Source organism: Equus przewalskii, chromosome 26, assembly GCF_037783145.1.
Source record: "Equus przewalskii isolate Varuska chromosome 26, EquPr2, whole genome shotgun sequence".
Taxonomy (NCBI): domain Eukaryota; kingdom Metazoa; phylum Chordata; class Mammalia; order Perissodactyla; family Equidae; genus Equus; species Equus przewalskii.
The window spans coordinates 24,963,644-24,986,856 of record NC_091856.1 but is presented as its reverse complement, the minus strand read 5'-3'; the positions used below and the strand labels follow the sequence as shown (position 1 = coordinate 24,986,856).

At 37.6% G+C, this 23,213-nt stretch overlaps 1 protein-coding gene across 3 annotated transcripts; it reads left to right on the top strand.

Annotated features, from left to right (window-relative positions):
- The first annotated feature begins 5,177 nt into the window (after positions 1-5,177).
- On the top strand, positions 5,178-22,867 carry LOC103555488 (N-acetyllactosaminide alpha-1,3-galactosyltransferase-like 1). 3 transcript variants are annotated; one of them, XM_008527072.2, is made up of 6 exons: positions 5,386-5,590; positions 6,877-6,956; positions 7,980-8,015; positions 11,424-11,471; positions 21,480-21,617; positions 22,061-22,867. In XM_008527072.2, the coding sequence occupies exons 1-6, from the start codon at positions 5,588-5,590 to the stop codon at positions 22,722-22,724; spliced, it is 969 nt and encodes a 322-aa protein (XP_008525294.1). In that variant the 5' UTR covers positions 5,386-5,587; the 3' UTR covers positions 22,725-22,867. The 3 variants fall into 3 exon arrangements, with proteins under 3 accessions (XP_008525301.1, XP_008525294.1, XP_070453156.1); XM_070597055.1 differs by having other exon boundaries at positions 5,408-5,590; positions 6,880-6,956; XM_008527079.2 differs by lacking the exon at positions 6,877-6,956 and having other exon boundaries at positions 5,178-5,590.
- Positions 22,868-23,213: the final 346 nt, after the last annotated feature.

The following is a 23,213-nucleotide window of genomic DNA, read 5'->3' as shown; positions in this document are numbered from 1 at the left end:
ATTATAAAAGAGGGCCTCACATCTCTACCTCTTAGTTCCAGGACTGATGCATTCTGGCTGTGAGGAAGACAGTATGATATAGTGGCCACTTGTTAAGGCATATCCCACACTGAGGACAGCACTCCAACCTCACAGAGTGTTGTCTTACAGCTGAGACTCTAGCTGAGTCGTCAGCAGGCCATTTCATAAAGTTAGCTGCTTCTGGGTCATGAGTTACATGGTAAGGCCAGTGAACTCCACAGGCACAAGCCTACTGCTGCACTTACTTGACAGTAAAATCTACCTCCTTCTCAGAGACAATGGATAAAGCATTCTATAAGTCCACAAGTGATGATGCTGGCAGAAGGACTGTGGGAAAGGAAGGTAAACCTGTACCCAGAATATATTTGTTTGGGGACAGATTTCTTCCCCTTCCGTGATAGGAAAGATCCAAGGTAACAAATACACCACTGGTGGCCAGATGTTTCCTCAGAAGAAAGGTGCCATATGAGGTCCTCAGGATGGCCTCTGCTGTTGGGTGCTTGGGCATTTAGCAGCAGAGAAAGCCAGATATTCACTGATAGAGGAAGTCTTTCTTACTGAGCCCATGGATAACCTCCATCCCTGCCACTAAGGCCCCTTTGTATATGGGCCCATCAAGCAAGAACTATGGGCTACAGAAAGAGGCTGGCTGACACCACAGATCAGATGATCTTCTCTATTTGATTCTTGAGAGCCTCCTCTGCTGAGATTGCTCTTTGGTGAGCATTTTCAAGGGATACACATAATCCTTACACTCTGTGCCTATTTGAGAAGCCCATAAAGGACCTCAGACTTTTGTCACCAGTTTTCCAATCTGCCCAAGTCCAATCTCATAGAAATAACTTCTGTTTGATAATGGATTGCAGCTGCATATATCCAGGCTTTTAGTTTGTTGGATCAGATAGCATTAAGTTCATGGTGAGTAGGAGAGCTCATAGCTCAAGTAAATTTAGAATCCATCGTGTCTAGCGTTCATTATCCACCTGAACTATGCAAAGTCTTCCATCTAGTATCTATATTTGCCACTTGAATCTGCTAAGGGGCACAGAACCTTGCTCTGCAGACTGTGCCTTACATAGAACCTTCTCTTGCCCTAGGCCTCACTCAAAATTGGCAGGGTTACCAGTTTCTTAATAAATAGGTCAGAGTGGCACACTCAAATACAATATATGTTGCCTCCAATATCCAAAGTGTCCCACTGAGCTTTACACTTCCGATTTGGTGGTAAGTGGTGCAAGGTGCAGGAACTTGTCTGGGGCATATAACCCTACATGTGCCTCAGAAACGTCACTGATGTGTCAGGCCCCTGAATTTTTATGGGATTTTTCTTCCACCTCCTGGTATACATTTGTATTTGCATGACATCTGGGATTCTTGCTCTTTTCTGCTCAACATGCTCAGCATGATGCTAACAATGATCTCCTGTGAGATGTCGTTGATCAAGGACCCTGTGGATTATATTATGACAATGCAGGAGAGTTCACATTGCTCTGAGGTTTACTGATGTCTCTGCCAGGTGAAAACAGACTGCTTTTGATAATCCATACTAATTGATGTAAGAAAAAACATCTGTCAGCTGCAAATCAAACACCAGGGACTGTGTTCATTCGCTCCAGCAAAGATACAACACTTGGAAAAGTAGCTGTGATTGGAGTCATCACTTAATTAACTTCAGTGATTCACAGGCATTCTCCAAATTCATCTGCCTTTTATACTGGCCAGTTAAAGAAAGTTAAACAAAGATGTGATAGGAATCAACAGCCTCCAATGTTCAAGTCCTTAATGGTAGCACTAATCTTTGTAATCTCCACAGGGAGGTGTTATTACTTCTGATTTACTATTTTAAGTAGGAGAACATTTTCCCTTGGCTTCCATTTGACCCTTCTTACCACAATAGCCCTTATGCCATGGGTCAGACACTGATATAAGTATTCTACCAGTTGCTAAATATAAATATTTTCAACATGAATTCAGCACTTCAAAAAATGTAGGGTGGCTCCTTTATATGCTGGGACCACTGTGAAACAATCTTGTGGCAGAACTTAATTTATCCCCTAATATCCATAAGCCCTCACTCTGTTCAGTAGACCACAATGCCATTTCTAGTCCCTAGAAATTATTGTTAACTCAGAGCTAGTGTCCATTTTACATTTTCCCCCAAGGACACAGTCATCCTAGTAAATGATCACAGGTCCTCCTTCGAGGTGACATAGACTCCCCTTCAATTAATGGACTCCAGCTCTGTAAACTGGCTTAGGAGTAGAACATGGCAAGACACCATAATTTGTTATTGTGACTTCTCAAGTCAGGTTTCTGCTCAGTAGGCCTAGGGTTTTTCTAGTAATGTAAACCCCATAATTCTCACTGAAATCAGAGTCCATTTCAATGTCAGTATCTCCCCACACTGATTCGTTTCTCAATGACTTATTGGAGGGAAAGTGTCCTCCAAGCCCCTCCTCCTCCTCCCTGGAACATAGTTAGGGGCAAGGGAATGTTTTGAACGTGATAAATTCACTCCATCATTTCTGTCTCCCTAAACCTTTGGATTTCTTTTACAACATCATGCTAGGGCAGGTATGACATCGTAAGGTCATTGATTTTAGACTACCGCTGAATTCAATTTTTAGTTTAACAACCAAGAAAACTCTTAGAAACACAACTGCCTAAGACAACATAGGAAATCCAGAATCTCGGGTAAGTGTACCTGTTTCAATAGATTCAGCTCAATCTAATATTATATTCCAATCATCTTGAGCTAACATCATTAGAATCCATTCTTACATGTTTCCCTAATATAAATTAGCAACAGCTTGAAATTCTTTTAATGTAGCTGTCTCCTACTGGAGCTGACTCTGAATCCTCTCCCTGGGGAATGCTGTATCTGACTCGAGGTATAAGGCAATGAGAATAGGCATCACCTTGTAAATTAACCATTTTGGTGGATCATTACAGCATCTTTAAGCAGGAAAAGACCTGTCTCCTCAGAGAGAGGAAGAGGAGGAGTTGTTTCCACTGACGAGGGGAGCTCAGAAGGATTAGAATTACAAGTTCTCAGATCCATCAGAATCCACCCAAATGTTCTTATTCCACATATAAGGGTCCCAGTCTTTCCTGATTCACTAATTTTAACACAAAAAACTTTTAGAAGTTGTATATTTGAGTTACATTTAAATTATGTATACCACACAATTAGATTTTAGGCTGTATCCTCAGCCATAGATGCCTTATGAGCATGCGCACACATGCACACACAATGGCACTGTAAGAGCCATTTTGTTCTGTGTCCGTGCCTTGAGCTGAGAGTTTACATTTCTAGACTTATTTTATTTCTATTAGCTCTCTAGAACAGTCAGAAGCAGCAATCCCATCGCACAGAACTTGCGCTCATTTAACCGTGATGGCGAGTACAGCAAGCACTTCATGGCCCAGTCTTCCCTTCGGTTGACACTTCCTACCAAGCTATAACAGGTGATAAGATAATTTAAATAATTGTGATGCCACTACATGCCACAGATTTCTAGTAACCCATAAGCAGAATAGGGTTCTACTTGTAAGGAGGTTTTATGGTAGTCAGCCTTAAAGAGGGGAGGAACGCAATACCAGAATTCCATTTTGAGAGACAATTTCTTAGGGTTTTTGGTAGAGAGTTGGCAAAAATGAACGTTATTATCCCTTCTCTGTATCCACGCCCTTTTTGCATTTCCCCGGCTGACATTATCAAACAGCCAGATATGTGAACATGGAACAGCAAGTCCCCACCAGCCATACAACCCCAGAGTGCTGTAGATACAGGAGCCTCCCCAGCTGAGATCAGCCGAGCTTGACTCACATCAGCAGCAAAAGATCCATAGACTCACGAGCAAAAATAAAGCACTGTTGCTTTAAGCCGTTAAAGTTCGGGATGTGCTGTTATACAGAAAAAGCTAATTGATACAAGAGAACTCCTAGTACCAGGAACTATATCAACCAGGATCCAGTCAGGAAAATCTGAGTATTTCAAATGAGGGATTTTAATTCAAGAATTGGTTACACAGGTGATGGAATTGCTAAGGAGCTACATGGGACAGTGAGGCACTGAGAAGCTGTGAGCATTCCAAAAGCCAGAAGGGCACAAGAAGGAGGTCAAACAAGCCAGGGCCATCAGTGGGAGCTGGAACCTCCTGCAACCATGAAGGGCGCAGCTAGGTCTGATGGAAGCTGGAATCACAAAGGAGACTTTAAGTGGAGCTTTGTGCTTTTTCTCTACGTGCTCTAGTGCCTTTAGACACACCATTTAACCTGCCAGTTGGTCCTTAATTTCTTTATGTCCTTCATTTCATTAAAAACGTTAATATATTTGAGTAATACAGTGTCTGGCACATAAGTCAGTGTTATATCAGTCGTTGTCGTCATCATCATATATTTTTATGGCAGGAACTATTATTCTCCAAAGCGTTTGTCTTTGATGAGCACCTCATTCATGGGAGCACAGGGATAATTTAATTAGCTGTTTACTACAATATTCCACAGGCTGCCAGATACCTAGTTCTGAATACTAACGTGATTTTTCAATTGCTTTTAGCCCCAAACAAGTCCTGATAACCAATTCTAGATTCCTCCCATTTTCCCTGAGTATATGTTATCTACAACCTCTCTCTTTGGTACCAATCCTAGAAATTGGTATCAGGGCACTGAAAACAATCCTGATTCATTTAAACAGAGGAAGAATTTATGGAATTGCATGTTGGGTAGAAAAGTTGAGCCCTCAAATCTTGTGGCCTAACACACAAAAAAGCTTCTCACTCACCCTACATATCCAGTGCTCGTTGGAGCCAGGCAATCTTCTCCATATTTTCACCTGGGGACCCAGAATGATGGAGGGTCCACTCTCTGTGATATTACCAATCACAATGTCATGGGAAGAGAGACACTAGACAATGACGCAGGGGCCTTTCAGTGCTTCAGCCTGGACTTACTGCATGCCCCTGCCAAGTGCAGAAGGGCTAGGAAGTGGAGTTTGCCATCTGCCTGGGGAGGAAGAGAGAACTAGAGAGTGGTGAGTGATAGGAATGTTCACTACCGAGGGTAGGAACAGTACTTACCAAATAGCTGCCGAAAGAGAAATATAAAGGATGAAGAAAAAGATGTTGCACCTTTTCCATCATTCATATACACACAGCACACCATTCAAAATGTATTTCTGTAAGTCAAAATCAGTCATCAAGAAAAACATGGAAGCTCAACAAAGAAAACTAAGAGCAAAACATTCTTTAAATCCATTAATTTTTCAAATGAAGTTCTACTATCTGGCAGCAATGAGAAGAACTTGCTACCAGATGTATCATTATGACAATATCATTATGACTTTCTAATGCTTTCATCATCAAAAGAGTCTGGTGACATCACCATTAGCAGACGATTCAAATACCAGGAGAGTATTGTACAATATCTGACATTTTTTTTTTTTTTTTTACAAAGTCCCAAAAATATGATGCTTGGAAAACATCCTAGGACTTCTTCTCTTCACATCACTGAAACTAAAGTGAAGGCTCTTAGGACGGCATGACAGTTTGAATGGTCTGGCAAAATGGTAGGTAGGGACCATCTTCTAACCTTGGCCTTAAAAGTGTATTGTACAAAACAGGTAACACATCAACATATAATTGGCCTTTGAGAGTTATGTCATTGAGGACAAATTGTCAGAAAATAATCTGGCTAGATGGAGTCATACCTCAGAAATGTATTTGTAATGTTCTTGAATTTTAAAGATGGTCATTTCACATTGCTGGAACACTAAAATTGTCCAGTTGAAGACTTCCCAGTCTGGTATCATGTATAGAATAAGTGTCCAATAGAAATAAAATGCAAGCCACATTTGTAACTTTAAATATTCTAGGAGCCACATTGCAAAAAGGTGAAAAGAAACAGCTGAAAGTCATTTTAATAATGTATTTCTATGAACCCACTATATCGAAAATTTCACTTCAGCATGTAGTCAATATAAACAATTATTAATGAAATATCTTACATTATTTTTTCATACTGAGTCTTCAAACTTCACTGTTTGGACTAGCAACATTTCAAGTACTCACTAGTCACTTGTCATTAGCGGCCTCCGTATTGTAAGGTACAGATCTAAAACATCTTGCTCACTAAATAAGTGTTCAAAAAAGTAAATATCAGAGATCTCCATTTTACTTCAAGACGTAACCCAAAAGCAAGACCTGTTCTCGAATGATGCCTACTGAAAACCAGTTTATGGTTGTAAACAGAAATCCTATCTAACACCATCAACACAAGCTCAGTGCATTGGCTGGAGCCAAATATTACATTTTAGAGCTTAATGCCTTCAATTTAGAATTTTAATCACAGTTTAGAAGGTTATACCTTTTAGAGAATGTCTATATTTTTGGGTTATTAGGCCTATAGTTTTGTAATAAATTATTAGTCTATCTGTGTGAGGAAAAAAATATATAAAAATCAACTTTGGGACAGAGTATGTCCAATATGTAAACACGTCATCGTAAGTACCTCATTTTATTTTGACAGAACCATGAGTGAAATGGAGCTAGAGTTTTATGGAATTTCCTTTATGCAGTCAGGGCAGAGTTTGATAATGGAATACAAAAGAAATGTCAAGACACTGCACCTAATTTTAAAAGGATCAGTAGGCACCCGAAGGGAGATTTCTGCAGGCACTTCAAACAGAATAGGTGATTTCCCTGACTCAAGTCTGCCTTCTTCCTGAGGCTGAGCATTCTAGAATCAGACACTTGGACTGGTGGCCAAATTCTCATAAATAAATTCATTATTAGAAAGTGGCAAGGGAGTTGTTTTTACTTCCCAAAAAACTCTTTTTCTCCTCTTTTTTTCTAGCAGAGAATGAATTCTAAATGGAAAATGCTGTTATTGATTTCATTTGCTTTATCGCTGACATTGATTAAGCATCATTTCCGGTAAATATAACAGATTGATGAATCATTATCTTTAATGATTGGCAGAATTGATCTAAAATGCTGAATTTTGTCCAAAAAATATTAATAAACACTCCCTAAATTAATCAGAAATTACCTCCTCTTTGGGGAACAAATTAAATCATAAATATATTCTTTCAACATTCTAAAATATTTATTGAGGACTTTCTTGGTGCCAGGCCCTGTTCTAGGTGCTAGGAAAACAGTAATAACCTAAACAAAGAGACTGCTCTTATGAAGCTTTACATTCTAGGTGGAGAAGATGTGCAAGAAGCAAAGAAATGTATAATATAATGTCAGGAGCATTGTATTTTTATATAATAATGCTACGAAGAAAGAAATAAGGCAAGATAAGATGATAGAGAGTATTGGGGGCTATTTTGGATACATTTAAAACTACATGTAAGTTCCATTTAATAGGAACAAGATCCAAGCCACCTGCTGTAGAAACATAGCTGTACTGGGAAACAAACTTGTTAACCTGTTAAAATTGTCTCACATGGAAAAATTCAAATTCTTACCTCCTCCATGCCTTCCTCCTTTTGGTCTTTTTCCATAAGCAATGCAATGTTTCTGAATGCTATTTGAAAATCAGCTATATTGTGGGAATGAATGTCTTTTAAAGTTAACCTTATTGCTTTGGTATTATGTTTTACGTGTTATTTACCCTCTGGGGATGCTGTACCTTAATAGAAAGGATTCATGGTCACTTGTAATAGTATTAACATCATCTCTTTGAAGATAATAATGGGCTTGGTCAAAAAGTAAATAATAGACCACAAGCTTATTGCAGGCCTGGGTTCCAGAACTGGAATGCCACGTCAGAACTGGATGCCATGTATTCCAGAACTGTAGCATTATGCCTGGCCTATGGTAGGTGGTTAGTAATTATTTGGCTAACAAGTGAGTGAATGAATTGATCTGAATTCTAGAAATTTGCTATTCTAATTGCAATAGGCATTTATTCAAATTTAACACTAAAATGACTTTTTCATTTATCTAAAGAATAAAGAAGCACCTACAGAAGATGAACTTCTGCTGGTAAGATTCTTTGTTCTACAAATATCCTACAAACTGTATTGAGGGCAAACTGGCTAGAGTCAAGCGGGTTTTAATGGTGATGCAGTCAGAAAGAACAGAAAACTAGACTGAATTCTCCAGGGGCAACGACTGACTAATTTCTTGGATATCAGTTCAGAAATATTCTATGTACATGCATATATACATGTATATGAGTTTGCATGGGCGTGTGTATGTGTACATCTCCAAATTTTGCTCATTTGACACCCTCAACTGCTTACATCAGAACAAGTTTTTGATATTTCCTCTAGTTTAAGTATTGCTGTCTAGGTTGAGGTTTTTCTTTAGATTCATATGCCTCTTTGGTTAACCATTTTTTCTAGCATTGACTTATTGTGTAGGATTTGAGAAATTAGTGAAACCAATCCTCCAAAAAATGGACTTTTTTTAACTTCTCCGTTTGTCACTATATATTTTTAATGAAGTTAAGCATGGACAATTTTGATTTTGAAAGAGCACAAGTCCTGGGCAATCCTACAATGAAATATCTTTGGCTAAAAACACCTCTGAAATGTCAAAAAGGAATGCACCTTTAAAGTTTTTTTTAACATTTGATTTTGAAATAATTGTAGATTCACAGGAAGTTGCAAAGATAGTACAGAGAGGTCACATGGTAACTTTCACCCAACTTTCCCCAATGTCACATCTTACATAATTCTCATGCAATAGCAAAACAAGAAATTGATGTTGGGACAATGCATGTGTTTAATTATATGACACTTTATCAGATGTGTAGATTCATCTAACCACCACAGGAATCAAGATACAAAACTATTCCATCACCACATCTCCTCTGAGCTACCATTTCTACTCACACCCAACGTCCGCTCCCTGACCCTATCTAACTCCTAGTACCACTAATCTACTTTTAGCTCTATAATTTTGTCACTTTGAGAATGTTTTATAAATGGAATCATACAGTCTATGATCTATTGAGATGAGCTCTTTTCACTCAGTGTAATGCTCTTGAGATCCAGCCAGGTTGTTGTGTACATCAATAGGTCATTCCTTTCTATCGCTTTGTAGTACTCCATGAAGGGATGTACTAAAGTTTATTTAACCATTCACCTGCTGAAGAACATTTTGGTCAACAGTTCTTTTCTTACATCACCCGAAAAATATTGTTCCACTTCCTTTTTGGGTAAATAGTTTCCAATAAGAAATTCACTTTCATTCAAATTGTTTTTCCTCTATAGGTGAATCATTTCTCTCTGATTGCTTTCAAGATTATTTTCATCTTTAGCTTTCAGAAATTTGACTATCCTATAACTTAGCATGGATTTATTTAGGTTTATCTTTTTTTAGGGTTCACTCAGCTTCTTGAATTGGTATGTTTATGTCTTTTGCCAAATTTTGAGAGAGTACTCATCTATTTTTTTAAATACTTTTTCAGTCCTATCCTCTTTCTTTCCTTCTAGGACTCCAATTACATGAATATTAGATCTTTTGTTATAGTCTCACATATCCTTGAGGCTCTGTTCATATTTTTTTTTCAGTTTTTTTCTCTCTGTTGTTCAGATTGAGTGATTTCTATTACTCTATCTTCAAGTTCACTGATTCTTTCTCCATCCTCTCCACTCTGCTGTTAAGCCTGTCCATTGAGTTTTTATCTCAGTTATTGTATTTTTAAGTTGTAAAATTTCTATTTAGTTCTTCTTTATATCTTCTACTACTTTGATTAAACTTTCTATATCTTTACTGTGACTTTCTATTTTTTCATGTTTCAAGTGTTTGTAATTGCTCATTGCAGCATTTTTACAATGGCTGCTTTAAAACTCTTGTCCGGTAATTCTAATATTTGTGTTATCAGGACATCCGTAGATTGTTCTTCCTCTTTCAAGTTGAGATCTTCCTGATTCTTGGAATGCCAAGTGGTTTTTTATTGAAACCTGGACATTTTGGGTAATATGAGACTCTAGAACTTATCTTGTATTCTCCCAGGCATCCTCTGACACTGCTCCAGCTAAGAAATGAAGTGGCATGTCCTCGTTACTCTCAGTTGAGTGGTGAAATTTCAGGTTCTTGACTCTGCCTCCATTGAAACTCGTGGGGAGGGGCTCCTTGTTACTAATGAGTAGGGATGGTAGTTCAGGCTCCCCATGTGCCCTCCATCGACACTGACCTCAGGGGGATGGCCACAATTGCTGAACAGTGGTGAAAGTTCTACCCCCCACTAACCTCCTCTAACTCCACATCAGTGAGGAGGGGAGAGGAGCCTCATTATAGTCTGGCGAGGGTAAAAGTCTAGGCTCTCCCTTCAACCTTTGCCAGAGGGATGGACATGGGGTCACTGTTTTTCTGTGATATTGGGCTGGAGTACAGTGAGTTGTATCTAAAAGTTTCTGTCTTGCTAGGTGGCCCTTTTCCTGGTCCTTTAGCTATAAAAAGCAGGCTTCTCTTGGGGCTCTTTTTGTGTCTGTACCCATTGACATTCCTGGGTTGCTGGCCTCTCCAGCACTCAATCTGGGATGTATGTGGCAGAAAACCCAGAGAACTCACTGCTATGTTGATCCATGAGTCAAGGTGTTTACCTGATCAGACTTCTTTCCACCTTTCAGAGTTTTCTTTTTCTTGCTTTATATTTAATGTTCAGGGTTTTCAGCTATACCTTGTAGTAGTAATAGGGAAAATTAGTACTACTCCATCTTTCTGGAAGTACAAGTCACTAAAATTATCTTCTTTTACAAAACATTCCTGGTTTATGAAAGAGAAGTTCCCTCATAACCTTGTTAATTAAACAATTAACTTAAAAGTCGAACAAAACCTTAGGTGGGTCCTATCTTTAAATGAAAACCAAAGACAAACATCTGGACCATTTCTTCAGCCCCTTTATTTCAACACGTAACAGGGTATCTATCACATAGTAAGCTACTAATGTTTGATAAATGAATTAATTAAATCTGCGTTTTTGACTGAATAGACATTATTTTTCGCGCTATAATTTTTAAAATTTATTCCCCCTTCAAGAATCATACTGTTCCTTGCCTTCCTGCCTTTGGTCACAACCTCTTCACCCTCTACACCTCTTTCCTGAACTAGCCCTTATCCTTCTAGACCCAGTTTATATAGTTCCTCTCCAAATGGTTTCCCTAAACCCCAAATTCTGGTTGGATGCTCCATTTATATGCTCCCATGGAAATCTGTTTTTCTCTATTAGCACTGCTCAATCTGTACTGTAATTGTCTATTTAATATTGTCTATTTAATATTGTCTTTCCTGCTAGTCTGTCAGCTTCCTGAGGGCAGGAGCTGACCTAAATGTTCATAGTTACAGAACCAGCACCAAACAGTGCCTGTCATATTATAGGGTACAATATATATTTGTTGAATAAATGGATTACTCTTAACTTGATTTTCTCCTTGTACCTAGGGATCATGAAGCAGAAGAACCTCAGCTCTCAGACTGGTTTAATCCTAAGTAAGAACAAAAAATTCTGCTCATAAAATAATAATAATATAACTCCATTTGAATAGGCAAAATTATTTTCCATCATCAAATTGTAGCTATTGAAACCTGAGAGGTTTCCAGGTCTTGGAGTTTTTACTTTTAAGGCTTTTATATATAAACCTAGGGTCTATTTAACAAGAATTAGGTATTTAAGGGTCATAATGAAAAGCTGTTATCTGGTTTAACAGTCCTGATTTTATTAGGGGAGAGAAAACATCTCTTCAGTAGCAGCCCAAAAATGCCATTAATGACTACTCTTGATTTTAGCATTAACACTTGGGGGAGAATCTCATTCTTTATAATGACTACCTAGTATTCTATTTTATGGCTGTATACTATAATTTATTTAGCCAATTCCCTATTGGTTTTGATTGTTTGCAATTTGGAGGCTATTGTAAATAATGTTTCAATGAATATCCTTGTACATATATATTTCTACACCGTTGTGTGAATTTATCCATAAGATAAATTCCTGTCATGGCATCATCAGTTTAAGAGGACGCAGACATTTTAAATTTTGACTCAGCTTGCTAAAGTGCCGTTTAATAATTATACTATTAATTTTCTAATCTACAGTGGATAAATTTTAATAACATTTTATTTGTTTTGTATATTTATATTTCATTCTAGTATTATCAAATATTTTCTTATTGGCAAAACTGTTACTTAAACTATCTCAATTAAATCTGCATTTCTGTGATTATTGAATTTGAGCATCTTTAATATGTTTATTTATTTGTATTTCATCTTCTGTGAATAACTTTTTCATATTTATATTTTTTAAATGGACTTCAGGTGGATAGAATTAGATTAATAATGATCTTTGCTTCATGACTAACTCTCATCTTATTTCATGCAAATCCACTTATATTACTTATTTGTATGCTTTCTTGCTGGCTTATGTTTATTTATTTACATATATATTTTTTTAATTGTGTTCATGATAGTTTGCATCAATGTGAAATTTCAGTTGTACGTTGTTTCTTGTCTGTCAGGATGAAAGTGCTCCCCTTCATCCCCTGTGCCCACCCCCCGCTCCTGGGCCCCTGGTAACCACTGAACTATTTTCTTTGTCTGTGTGTATGTTATGTTCCACATATGAGTGAAATCCTCTGGTGTTTGTCTTTCTCAGTCTGGCTTATTTCACCTAGCATAATTCCCTCCAGGTCCTTCCATGTTATTGCAAATGAGATGAATTTGTCTTTTTTTCTGGGTGAGTAGTATTCCGTTGTGTGTGTGTGTGTGTGTGTATACATATATATACACACCACATCTTCTTTATCCAATCATCAGTCGATGGCCACTTGGATTGTTTCCATGTCTTGGCTATTGTGAATAGTGCTGCTATGAACATAGGGGTACATATGTTACTTTGGATTGTTGATTTCAAATTGTTTGGGTAGATACCCAGTAGTGGGATAGCGGGGTTGTATGGTAGTTCTATTTTTAGTTTTTTGAGGAATCTCCATATTGTTATCCATAGTGGCTGCACCAGTTTGTATTCCCACCAGCAGTGTATGAGGGTTCACTTTTCTCTACACCCTCTCCAACATTTGTTATTTTTAGTCTTAGTGATTATAGCCGTTTTAACAGGCATAAAGTGGTATCTTCGTGTAGTTTTGATCTGCATTTCCCTGATGATTAATGATGCTGAACATATTTTCATGTGTTTATTGGCCATCTGTATGTCTTCTTTGGAAAAATGTCTGTTCATACCCTTTGCCCATTTTTTGATTGGGTTGTTTGTTTATTGTTGAGTTGTGTGAATTTCTTATATATTATGGAGATTAACCCCTTGTCAGATATATGATTTGCAAATATTTTCTCCCAATTGGTGGGTTGTCTCTGTTTTGATTCTGGTTCCTTTTGCCTTGCAGAAGCTCTTTAGTCTGATGAAGTCTCACTTGTCTATTTTTTCTTTTGTTTCCCTTGTCTGAGAAGACATGGTACTCGAAAAGATCCTTTTTAGTTCGATGTCAAATAGTGTACTACCGATATTATCTTACAGGAGTTTTATAGCTTCAGGACTTATCTTCAGATCTCTGATCCATTTTGAGTTTATTTTTGTGTATGGCATGAGATAATGGTCTACTTTCATTCTTTTGCATGTGGCTGTCCAGTTTTCCCAATATCATTTACTGAAGAGACTATCTTTTCTCCATTGTATTTTCTTGGCACCTTTGTCAAAGATTAGCTGTCTGTAGACATGCAATTTTATTTCTGGGCTTTCAGTTCTGTCCCATTGATCTGTGTGCCTGTTTTTGTACCAGTACCATGCCATTTTGATCACTATGGCTTTGTAGTACATTTTGAAGTCAGGGATTGTGATGCTTCCAGCTTTGTTCTTTTTTCTCAGGATTGCCTTAGCAATTCGGGGTCTTTGCCCCATATGAATTTCAGGATTCTTTTCTCTATTTCCATGAAGAATGTCATTGAGATTCTGATTGAGATTGCATTGAATCTATAGATTGCTTTGGGTAGTATGGACATTTTAACTATGTTTATTCTTCCAATCCATGTGCATGGAATCTCTTTCCATCTTTTTATGTCATTATCAATTCCTTTCAGTAATGTCTTATAGTTTTCATTGTATAAATCCTTCACCTCCTTGCTTAAATTTATTCCTAGGTACTTTATTTTTTTAGTTGCGATTGTAAATGGAATTATGTTCTTGAGTTCTCTTTCTGTAAGTTCATTATTGGAGTATAGAAAAGCAACTGGTTTTTGTAAGTTGATTTTGTACCCTTCAACTTTACTGTAATTGTTAATAATTTCTATTAGTTTTCCAATGGATTCTTTGGGGTTTTCTATATATAATATCATATCATCTGCAAACAGTGAGAGTTTCACTTCTTCACTCCCTATTTGGATTCCTTTTATTCCTTTCTCTTGCCTAATTGCTCTGGCCAAAACCTCTACTACTATGTTGAATAAGAGTGGTGATAGTGAGCATCCTTGTCTCTTTCCTGTTCTCAGGGGATGGTGTTCAATTTTTCCTCATTGAGGATGATGTTGGCTGTGGGTTTGTCATATATGGCCTTTATTATATTGAGGTAATTTCCTTCTATCCCCATTTTGTTAAGAGTTTTTATCATAAATGGCTGTTGGATCTTGTCAAATGCTTTCTCTGCATCTATTGAGATGATCATGTGGGTTTTATTCCTCAATTTGTTGATATGGTGTATCACATTGATTGATTTGTGGATGTGGAACCACCCTTGTCACCCTGGTATAAATCCCACTTGATCATGATATATGATCCTTTTGATGTATTGCTGAATTCGGGTTGCCAAAATTTTGTTGAGGATTTTTGCGTCTATGTTCATCAATGATATTGGCCCATAGTTTTCCTTTTTTGTGCTGTCCTTATCAGGCTTTGGTATCAGAGTGATGTTGACCTCATAGAATGTGTTAGGAAGTGTTCCATCTTCCCTAGTTTTTTGGAATAGCTTGAGAAGGATAGGTATTAAATCCTCTCTGAAAGTTTTGTAGATTTCCCCCAGGGAAGCCATTTTGTCCTGGGGTTTTATTCTTTGGGATGCTTTTGATTACTGTTTCAATCTCTTTCCTTGTGATTTGTCTATTCACATTGTCTGTTTCTTCTTGATTCAGCTTTGGGAGGTTGTAAGAGTCTAAGAATTTATCCATTTGCTGTAGATTATCCATTTTGTTGAAATATAGTTTTTTGTAGTATTCTCTTATAATCTGTTGTATTTCTGCAGAGTCTGTTGTTATTTCTCCTCGCTCATTTCTGATTTTGCTTATCTGAGCTTTCTCTCTTTTTTTCTTTGTAAGTCTGGCTAGGGGTTTGTCAATTTTATTTATCATCTCTAAGAACCAGCTCTGTTTCATTGATCCTTTCTACTGCCTTTTTTTGTTTCAATAGCATTTATTTATGCTCTGATTTTTTATTATTTCTCTCCTTCTGCTGACTTTGGGCTTTTTTTTTTGTTCTTCTTTTTCTAATTCACTTAGGTGTAATTTGAGATTGCTTATTTGGGAATTTTCTTGTTTGTTAAGGTGAGCCTGTATTGTGATGAATTTCCCTCTAAATATGGCTTTTGCTTCATCCCATATGAGTTGGTGTGGTAGGTTATCATTTTCATTTGTCTCCAGATATTTTTTGATTTCTCCTTTAATTTCATCAATGATCCATTGCTTGTTCGATAGCATGTTGTTTAGTCTCCACTTCTTTGTCCCTTTCTCAGCTTTTTTCTTGTAATTAATGTCTAGTTTTATAGCATTATGATCAGAAAGATGCTTGTTATTATTTCAATTTTCTTAAATTTATTGAGGTTCACCCTATTTCCCAACATATGGTCTATCCTTGCAAATGATCCATGCACCCTTGGGAAGAATGTGTATTCTGCTGTTTTTGGATGGAGTGTTCTATATATGTCTATTAAGTCCAACTGGTTTAACTTTTCATTTAATTCCACTGTTTCCTTGTTGATTTTCTGTCTGGATCATCTATCCATTGATGTGAGTGGAGTTTTGAGGTCCCCTACTATTATTGTGTTATTATTAATATCTTCTTTTAGGTTTGTTAATAGTTACTTTATGAACTTTGGTGCTCCTGTGTTGGGTACATAGATACTTATAAGCATTATTTCTTCTTGATGGAGTGTCCCTTTGATCATCATATATTGCCCCTCTTTGTCTCTCTTTACCTGTCTTATCTTGAAGTGTACTTTTTCTGATATAAGTATTGTGACACCTGCTTTCTTTTGTTTGCCATTAGCTTGGAGTATTGTCTTCCACACCTTCACTCTGAGCCTGTGTTCGTCATTGGAGCTGAGATGTGTTTCCTGGAGGCAGCATATTGTTGGATCTTGTTCTTTAATCCATCTCGCCACTCTGTGTCTTTTTGTTGGAGGATTCAATCCACTTACATTTAGGGTGATTATTGATGTGTTATCAATGCTTAATGCTATCATTCTATCACTTGTTTTCCAGTTTTCCTGCTTTTCTTTTGCTTTTCGTCCTGTGTGTTTTGGTCTAACCATTGAGTTATGTGGTTTTTTTTATGATGTGTTTCTTTGTTTTCTCCTTATTTGTTCTTTGTGTCTCTGTTCTGCTTTTTTGACTAGTGGTTACCCTGAGGTTTGTATTCAGAATCTCATGTATAAGATAGTCCATTTTCTGATGGCCTCTTATTTCCTTAGTCTAATCTGATCAGTCCCTTTCCTCTTCCCCTCCTAAGTTGTTTTTCTTCTATCTTATTCCATCTTGTGTTGTAAGCTTGTGGTTAAAATGACAGGATTATCTTTGTTTTTGGTGTTTTCCTTCTCTCTAGCTTAATGCTATAGTTAAATATTTGCTATCTTGTTCTGGTTCTGTCTACCAATTTATCTCCTTACTCTGTGTTTATTGTCCCCTTCCCCCCCCCCCTTTTTTTTTTCAGGTATGAGGGCCTTCTTGAGTATTTCTTGTAGGGAGGGTCTCGTGGCTACGAAGTCCCTTAGCTTTTGTTTGTCTGGGAAAGTTTTAATTTCTCCCTCATATCTGAAGGATATTTTTGCTGGATAGACTATTCTTGGCTGAAGATATTTGTCTTTTAAAGATTTGAGTATGTCATTCTATTCTCTCCTAGCTTGTAAGGTTTCTGCAGAGAAATCTGCTGAAGTCTGATAGGGGTTCCTTTGTAGGTTATTTTCTTCTTTCTTGCTGCTCTTAGTATTCTTTCTTTTTCATTCATTTTTACCAGTTTTACTACTATATGCTTTGCAGTAGGTCTTTTTACATTGACACATCTAGGAGATCTGAAAGCCTCTTTCACACAGGTTTCCCTCTCTTTCCCTAAGTTTGGGAAGTTCTCTGCTGTTATTTCTTTGAACAAGCTTTCTGCTCCATTCTCCTTCTCTTCTCTTTCTTGAATACCTATAATTCTCATGTTGCATTTCCTCATTGAGTCAGATATTTCTCAGAGACTTTCTTCATTTCTTTTTAGTCTTAGTTCGCTCTCCTCCTCTATCTGGAGCATTTCAACATGTGTATCTTTGGTTATGCTGATACGTTCCTCTATGATGTCCACTCAAGTATTCAGGGAATCCATATTTTGTTTTATTTCTTCCATTGTGTCTTTCATCTCTAATATTTCTGATTGAATCTTCTTTATAGTTTCAATCTCTTTTGTGAAGTAGCTCCTGAACTCATTATTTCTCTACATACTCTTTTACCTCGTTGAGTTTTTTGACGATAGCTATTTTGAATTCTTTGTCATTTAGATTACATATTTCTGTGTCCTCAGGACTGAGTTATGGGTGCTTGTCATTTTCCTTCTGGTCTGGAGATTTGATGTAGTGTCTGATGTTGAAAGGTCAGGTCTTACTCATTCTATTGCTCAGTTGCAGTTTTCGCCTATTGCCACTGGGTGGGGGTCAAGAGCCACACATTCTGAGCCCTCCACTTTCTGCCGATAACCCAGGCAGTGGAGTAGTGCGGTGCAGGTGGGTTGGGGGAGGGGTGCTTTCTTGTGCATGCTCTCTGGGCTTTCTCAATCAGCTCTCATTGGTCTCCTGGGATGTTGGCTTGATGACATAACCCCCTGCAAAAGCTTTTGCCCCATTAGAGGTCTTCTCTCTAGGCTGAAAGGACCCTAGGGAGTCCTTGGTGATTCCATGAATGAGCGACCCCTCCCCCATTCCTTCCTTCATGGATCCTCCCACACGAGATTGCAGTCTTTAGGGGACAGAGCAAAGTTCTCTCTTACCCTGTTCCAGCTCCTCTGAGGGTGGCTTCAGCCTCTCCACCCTCTGTGGAGTCATGTGGCTGTGTGTCTCTCTGAAGTTTTTGTGTTGTTAGGATGTCTTCTGTTGGAGTATGGTTGCCCCTTTTTGTTGTAGGTTGGAGGAGAGAGAGTCCTGGACAAGTTCACTCCATCATGATGCTGACATCACCACCTTGCTTGCTTATTTTTAATCAAACAAAAATTACAACCTTCAATAACTTCAACGTCTAGCTTTGTGTCCTTTCCATTACCCAACTCTGCCTTCTCTCCCCACTCCCTGAGACAACCACTATCATGAATCCTGGTTCTTCATCCCCTTGCTTTCTTTTTTTAAAATATATATTTATATCCTCCATATGTATTTGGGAAAAAGTCTATTTTTTAATTTTAGTTGTTTATAACTTTATAAAGAGGATACATTGCTATATGTAATCTTCAGGGACTTATTTTTTCCATTATTATTAAATTGCTAAGATTCATCCAAAAATTGAATAACGTTGTCATTCATTTTGATGGTTGCAAAATAATTGACTGTGGACATATACCACAGTTTTTTCATGTACTGCCTTATTAATGGCACTTGAACTGTTTCTAGGTTTTTGCTACTATGAACATTAAGAACCAATGTTCTTGTAAGATGCCTTTCCAAAGAGTTCAAAGAGTTTAAAACATGAAAAGAAAAACTACAGATAAAATGGCTGCCCAACATCTATCTCCACCCTCATCTTCAACTGTCTCCCTCATTCCCTCCAATCACACTGGCCTCCTTGATGTTCCTCTGATACACCAATCATGCTCTCACCTCAAGGCCTTTGCACCTTCTAGTCTTTATACATGGACCATTCATCTTCCAAATAGCAAAATGGCTCATTCTCTTGCTTCCTTCAAGACTCCTTTCAAGTGTTATTTTATCAGTGAAGCCTTCTCCTACCATTCCATATAAAACGGCACCCCCTATTCCCTTTCTCCCTTACCCTGTTTTATTTTTTCTCCATTGCACTCATCAACATCTGACATACTATATATTTGCTTGTCTATTCATTTATTATCTGCCTTTCTCACTAGAAGGTGCCTAGAAAAAGCCTAGATGTAGTAGAGGCTCAATATTTGTAGAATAAATAAATACATGAAACTTTTGTCTAATAGAAATGACAGCACTTTCGTAAGGATATAATAGTAGTGGTAGAAGCAACCTCAACCTTTCAAGGAATTATCTCTGAGTTAACAGTGAAATTGAAATTTTCTCTGGCCACTCCACTTTCTACCAGGCCAGCTGCCTCTGCACAGTGAGGCACATAAGATATTCTGCAAGTCAACAAAGCTGGCAGATTTGTAGGCAAAGAAAGCAAATCCCTACCTAGAAGATGAAACATTCCCCTATGAGAAAGTTGCCACCCCTTTCCTTATGGAGTCTAATATAATCAAACAGCCATCAGTTCGTTGGTTTGCCCCTCTGGGAAATGGTGTCATATTGTGGTTCAGAGTTTGCCCCAGCTGTTGGGCACTCAGTATTGGTTGTAGTTCAACCTTAGTAAAGGATGTCCATGTCATTGAGCTCCTGCATAATCTCCATTGGACTCCAAGTAGTGAGGGCCACTTTGTACATAGACACTAAGCCAGCCACAAGGGAGGCTAGGCAAGGCATTTGGCTGACACCCAGAGGGTAGATTATCTTGTCCAACTGATTACTGAGAGCCTCCTTTGCAGAGGATGTCCTCTGCCCAGCATTTTCCTGCCAGGTGAAGAGTTTCATACCTATCATATAAATCTAATGACTGTAAGTGTCTTCTACTTCTTCCTCTTCCCTTTTATCAAACAATTTCTAAACACACGTTTTTAATTGCCTTCTGCTTTCAGAGACTTTTTCTTTCATTCTGGCAGCATATCTTTAATCTGATCTAATGAGGAAGGAGGGATAATCTTAAAACCCTTTCATCTTCTCAAATAGATATTGATTTCTATCTGTAGTTTGCCTAATTTCTAAGCATCATGGCTGAGACAAGGATATATCTAGCCAGTTTTAAGGTAGATTTTGAGACTTGTGAGTCAAATACAAGTGTAAGACTATAAATTCTAAGTATAAGGAAAGTTTAAAAATAAATGTATAGGGGCCAGCCCCATTGACCAGTGGTTAAGTTTGCGCGCTCCGCTTTGGCGGCCCAGGGTTTCGCCGGTTCAGGGCATGTACACAGCACCACTCATTAGGCCGTGCTGAGGCAGCATCCCACATGCTACAACTAGAAGGAACCACAACTTAAATATACAACTATGTACAGGGGGAAATTGGGGAGAAAAGGCAGGGAAAAAAACATTGGCAACAGTTGTTAGCTCAGGCGCCAATCTTTAAAAAAAATATAAATGTATAAGTTAATGAAATATCTAAAAAAAGTAAGAGGTGGCACTTTTGAAGAATTTTTTACTATATTATCATTAATATACTATTAAGGGTTGTCAAATCCTACCCTTGTCTGGGTCTGGATTTTTCACTAAAACCTGCAATCACCAATAGCAAAATGACTTCTCACTTTGAATTCAATTCCTTCCAAAATGAAGGTCTTAACTTGCTTTAATAGTTTAATGCCCCACCTCCAGCCAAACTATTTATTATTACTAATGCTGCTACTTCTGCTGTCATTTGGATATTATTAGAAGCAAATCTAATGTCATTCTCCCTTTTTGGACTAATCTCATTTTCTTCAAGGCTGCAGTGATGGGCCTAAAGCATCAGGGCAAGGGTGAAAAGAGCACTCTAGATCTTCTAGGAAAAGAGAATGGAGGAAAGCAAAAGGAGAAGACAAAAGAAAGACAGAAGGAGACAATGGTGCTGTCTGCTTCACGCAATAATCAGAAATGTTCAGACACTGGGTTACTTAACTTTAGCTGCAGTCAGAGCTCAAAGAAAAAAATCCTTGGGCTCAAAAGGCAGTATGGTGTAATGACTAAAGCACAGATTCTGAAGCCCAACTGGCTGATCTTGAATCCTGACTCTGCCATTTATCAGCTGTGTGAAACTAAGCAATTTACTCAATCAATCTGTGCCTAAATTTTCTCATATGAAAAATAGGAGTAATAATAGAAGTTATATTATAGCACATTGCAAGGATTAAATGAGTAATGTAAAGACCTTAATCACCATGCCTGGCACATCGTAAGTACTTTATAATCATTAGCTATTATCACTTGGATGACAACTTCTGCTGTCATAATACAGTGGTACCTGCTTAATTTGTTTCTTGTTTGTTCAACAGAAAACGTCCTGATGTAATAACAACAACTGACTGGCTTGCTCCAGTCATATGGGAAGGAACTTACAACAGACAGGTGCTGGAAAAATATTACAAAAGGCTGAACATTACCGTAGGCTTGGCTGTATGTGCTACTGGAAAGTAGGTGCTACAAATATTAATCCTTTTTTACTTTGGAAAAATGTGGATAAGCATCCATGGACTTTCTACATTCAAAGAGTTACTCATAATTAGCCCTAATCATTCTTTCTGGCTGACCTGTATAATTATTTAGAGTGGTTATTTTCTCCAGCTGTGCTGAGTCCTTAACACTACTTGGGCATCTTTTCATTAACATCCGTTTAGCTCTCTTTTCCTTTCTTCAGAACAAACTTTATGGCTCTTCTCAGAACCCCAAGCTCTCACTACACTCTCCTTCACTCACCAATACAGTTAAGCTCTAGGTCCAACTTCTCCACCCTTACCTACCGGTAGTTCTTTAGCTACAATGACACATTCATTAGATAGCATGTGTAAATGACATGGATTCTCCTGATGATTTCTGGCAAAATAAGTTTTCACTATTTTTTGTTCATGTTTCACAGGTTTACAGCTCAGTACCTGGAAAAGTTCATCCAATCTGCTAATAAGCACTTTATGATTGGCTACAATGTTATCTTTTACATCTTGACTGATGACGTCGCTAGGCTGCCTCGCATAGAGTTAGGTCCCCTTCGTACATTTAAACTATTAGCTGTATTCAAAGAGGAGTGGAAAGACTTTAATTTCATACACATGAAGAACTTATATATGTACGTCATAGAACACATCCAGCATGAAGTCGACTTTCTCTTTAGTATGACTGTAAACCACATCTTCAAGAATGATTTTGGAGTGGAAACCCTGGGCACATCTGTAGCTCAAATTCATGCATGGTGGTATTTTAAAAACGCTCACGATTTCCCTTACGAGAGAAGACCTGCATCGGCAGCTTTCATCCCTTTTGGAGAGGGAGATTTCTATTACCATGCTGCAATTTTCGGTGGCACTCCCGAGAAGATTTTAACCTTCATTGAAGGATATAGAAAGGGCGTTAGTGATGACAGCAAAAATGGACTTAGCAGCATATATGAACATCACCTAAACAAATACTTTCTTATCAATAAACCCACTAAGTTGTTATCACCAGAATACAATTGGGATCCAAATTTTAGAACTCCTCCGCAGATTAAACTTGTTAAGGTAGCATGGCTACAAAAAAAGATTTGATGGTTATATCATTAGATTTATGGATTAATAAGTGAATTACAATAATTACTCAAATATAAAACATTAAATTTTTCAGTGTTTTAGAAACTTTCAAAAATGTGCAATTTTCCAAAATAAATTGTTTTTCTCCTTGCGATTTTAAACCATCTAAATCTACCTATGCTGGATTAAGAATAAATAGAGGATATTTAATGTTAATACATGGTGATGTTATTATCTATACATTATAAATAGTATGGAAATACTGGAGGCATGAAATGAAATTTTATGAAGAAACATACCCAGACACTGGTTCAGAAAATGAAAATAGATATATTAGATATATTAGATAGATAGATAGATAGACAGACACACGTACAAAATGTCAAAGGATATACATAAGGGAAAAAATAAACATTCATCAAATATTTACTTTGTTTTTCAGTGTTGGGATATATATTGTTTGTGATTAATCTCATCAGTGGTATTTGATCTATCTAGTATCTGATT

What these genes read in the sequence shown, in the direction of transcription:
- LOC103555488 (XM_008527072.2), top strand. An exon ending in TTGATTAAGCATCATTTCCG is followed by an intron (nt 6,957 to 7,979) that starts GTAAATATAACA and finishes ATTTATCTAAAG; the next exon opens with AATAAAGAAGCACCTACAGA. An exon ending in TCAGACTGGTTTAATCCTAA is followed by an intron (nt 11,472 to 21,479) that starts GTAAGAACAAAA and finishes TTTGTTCAACAG; the next exon opens with AAAACGTCCTGATGTAATAA.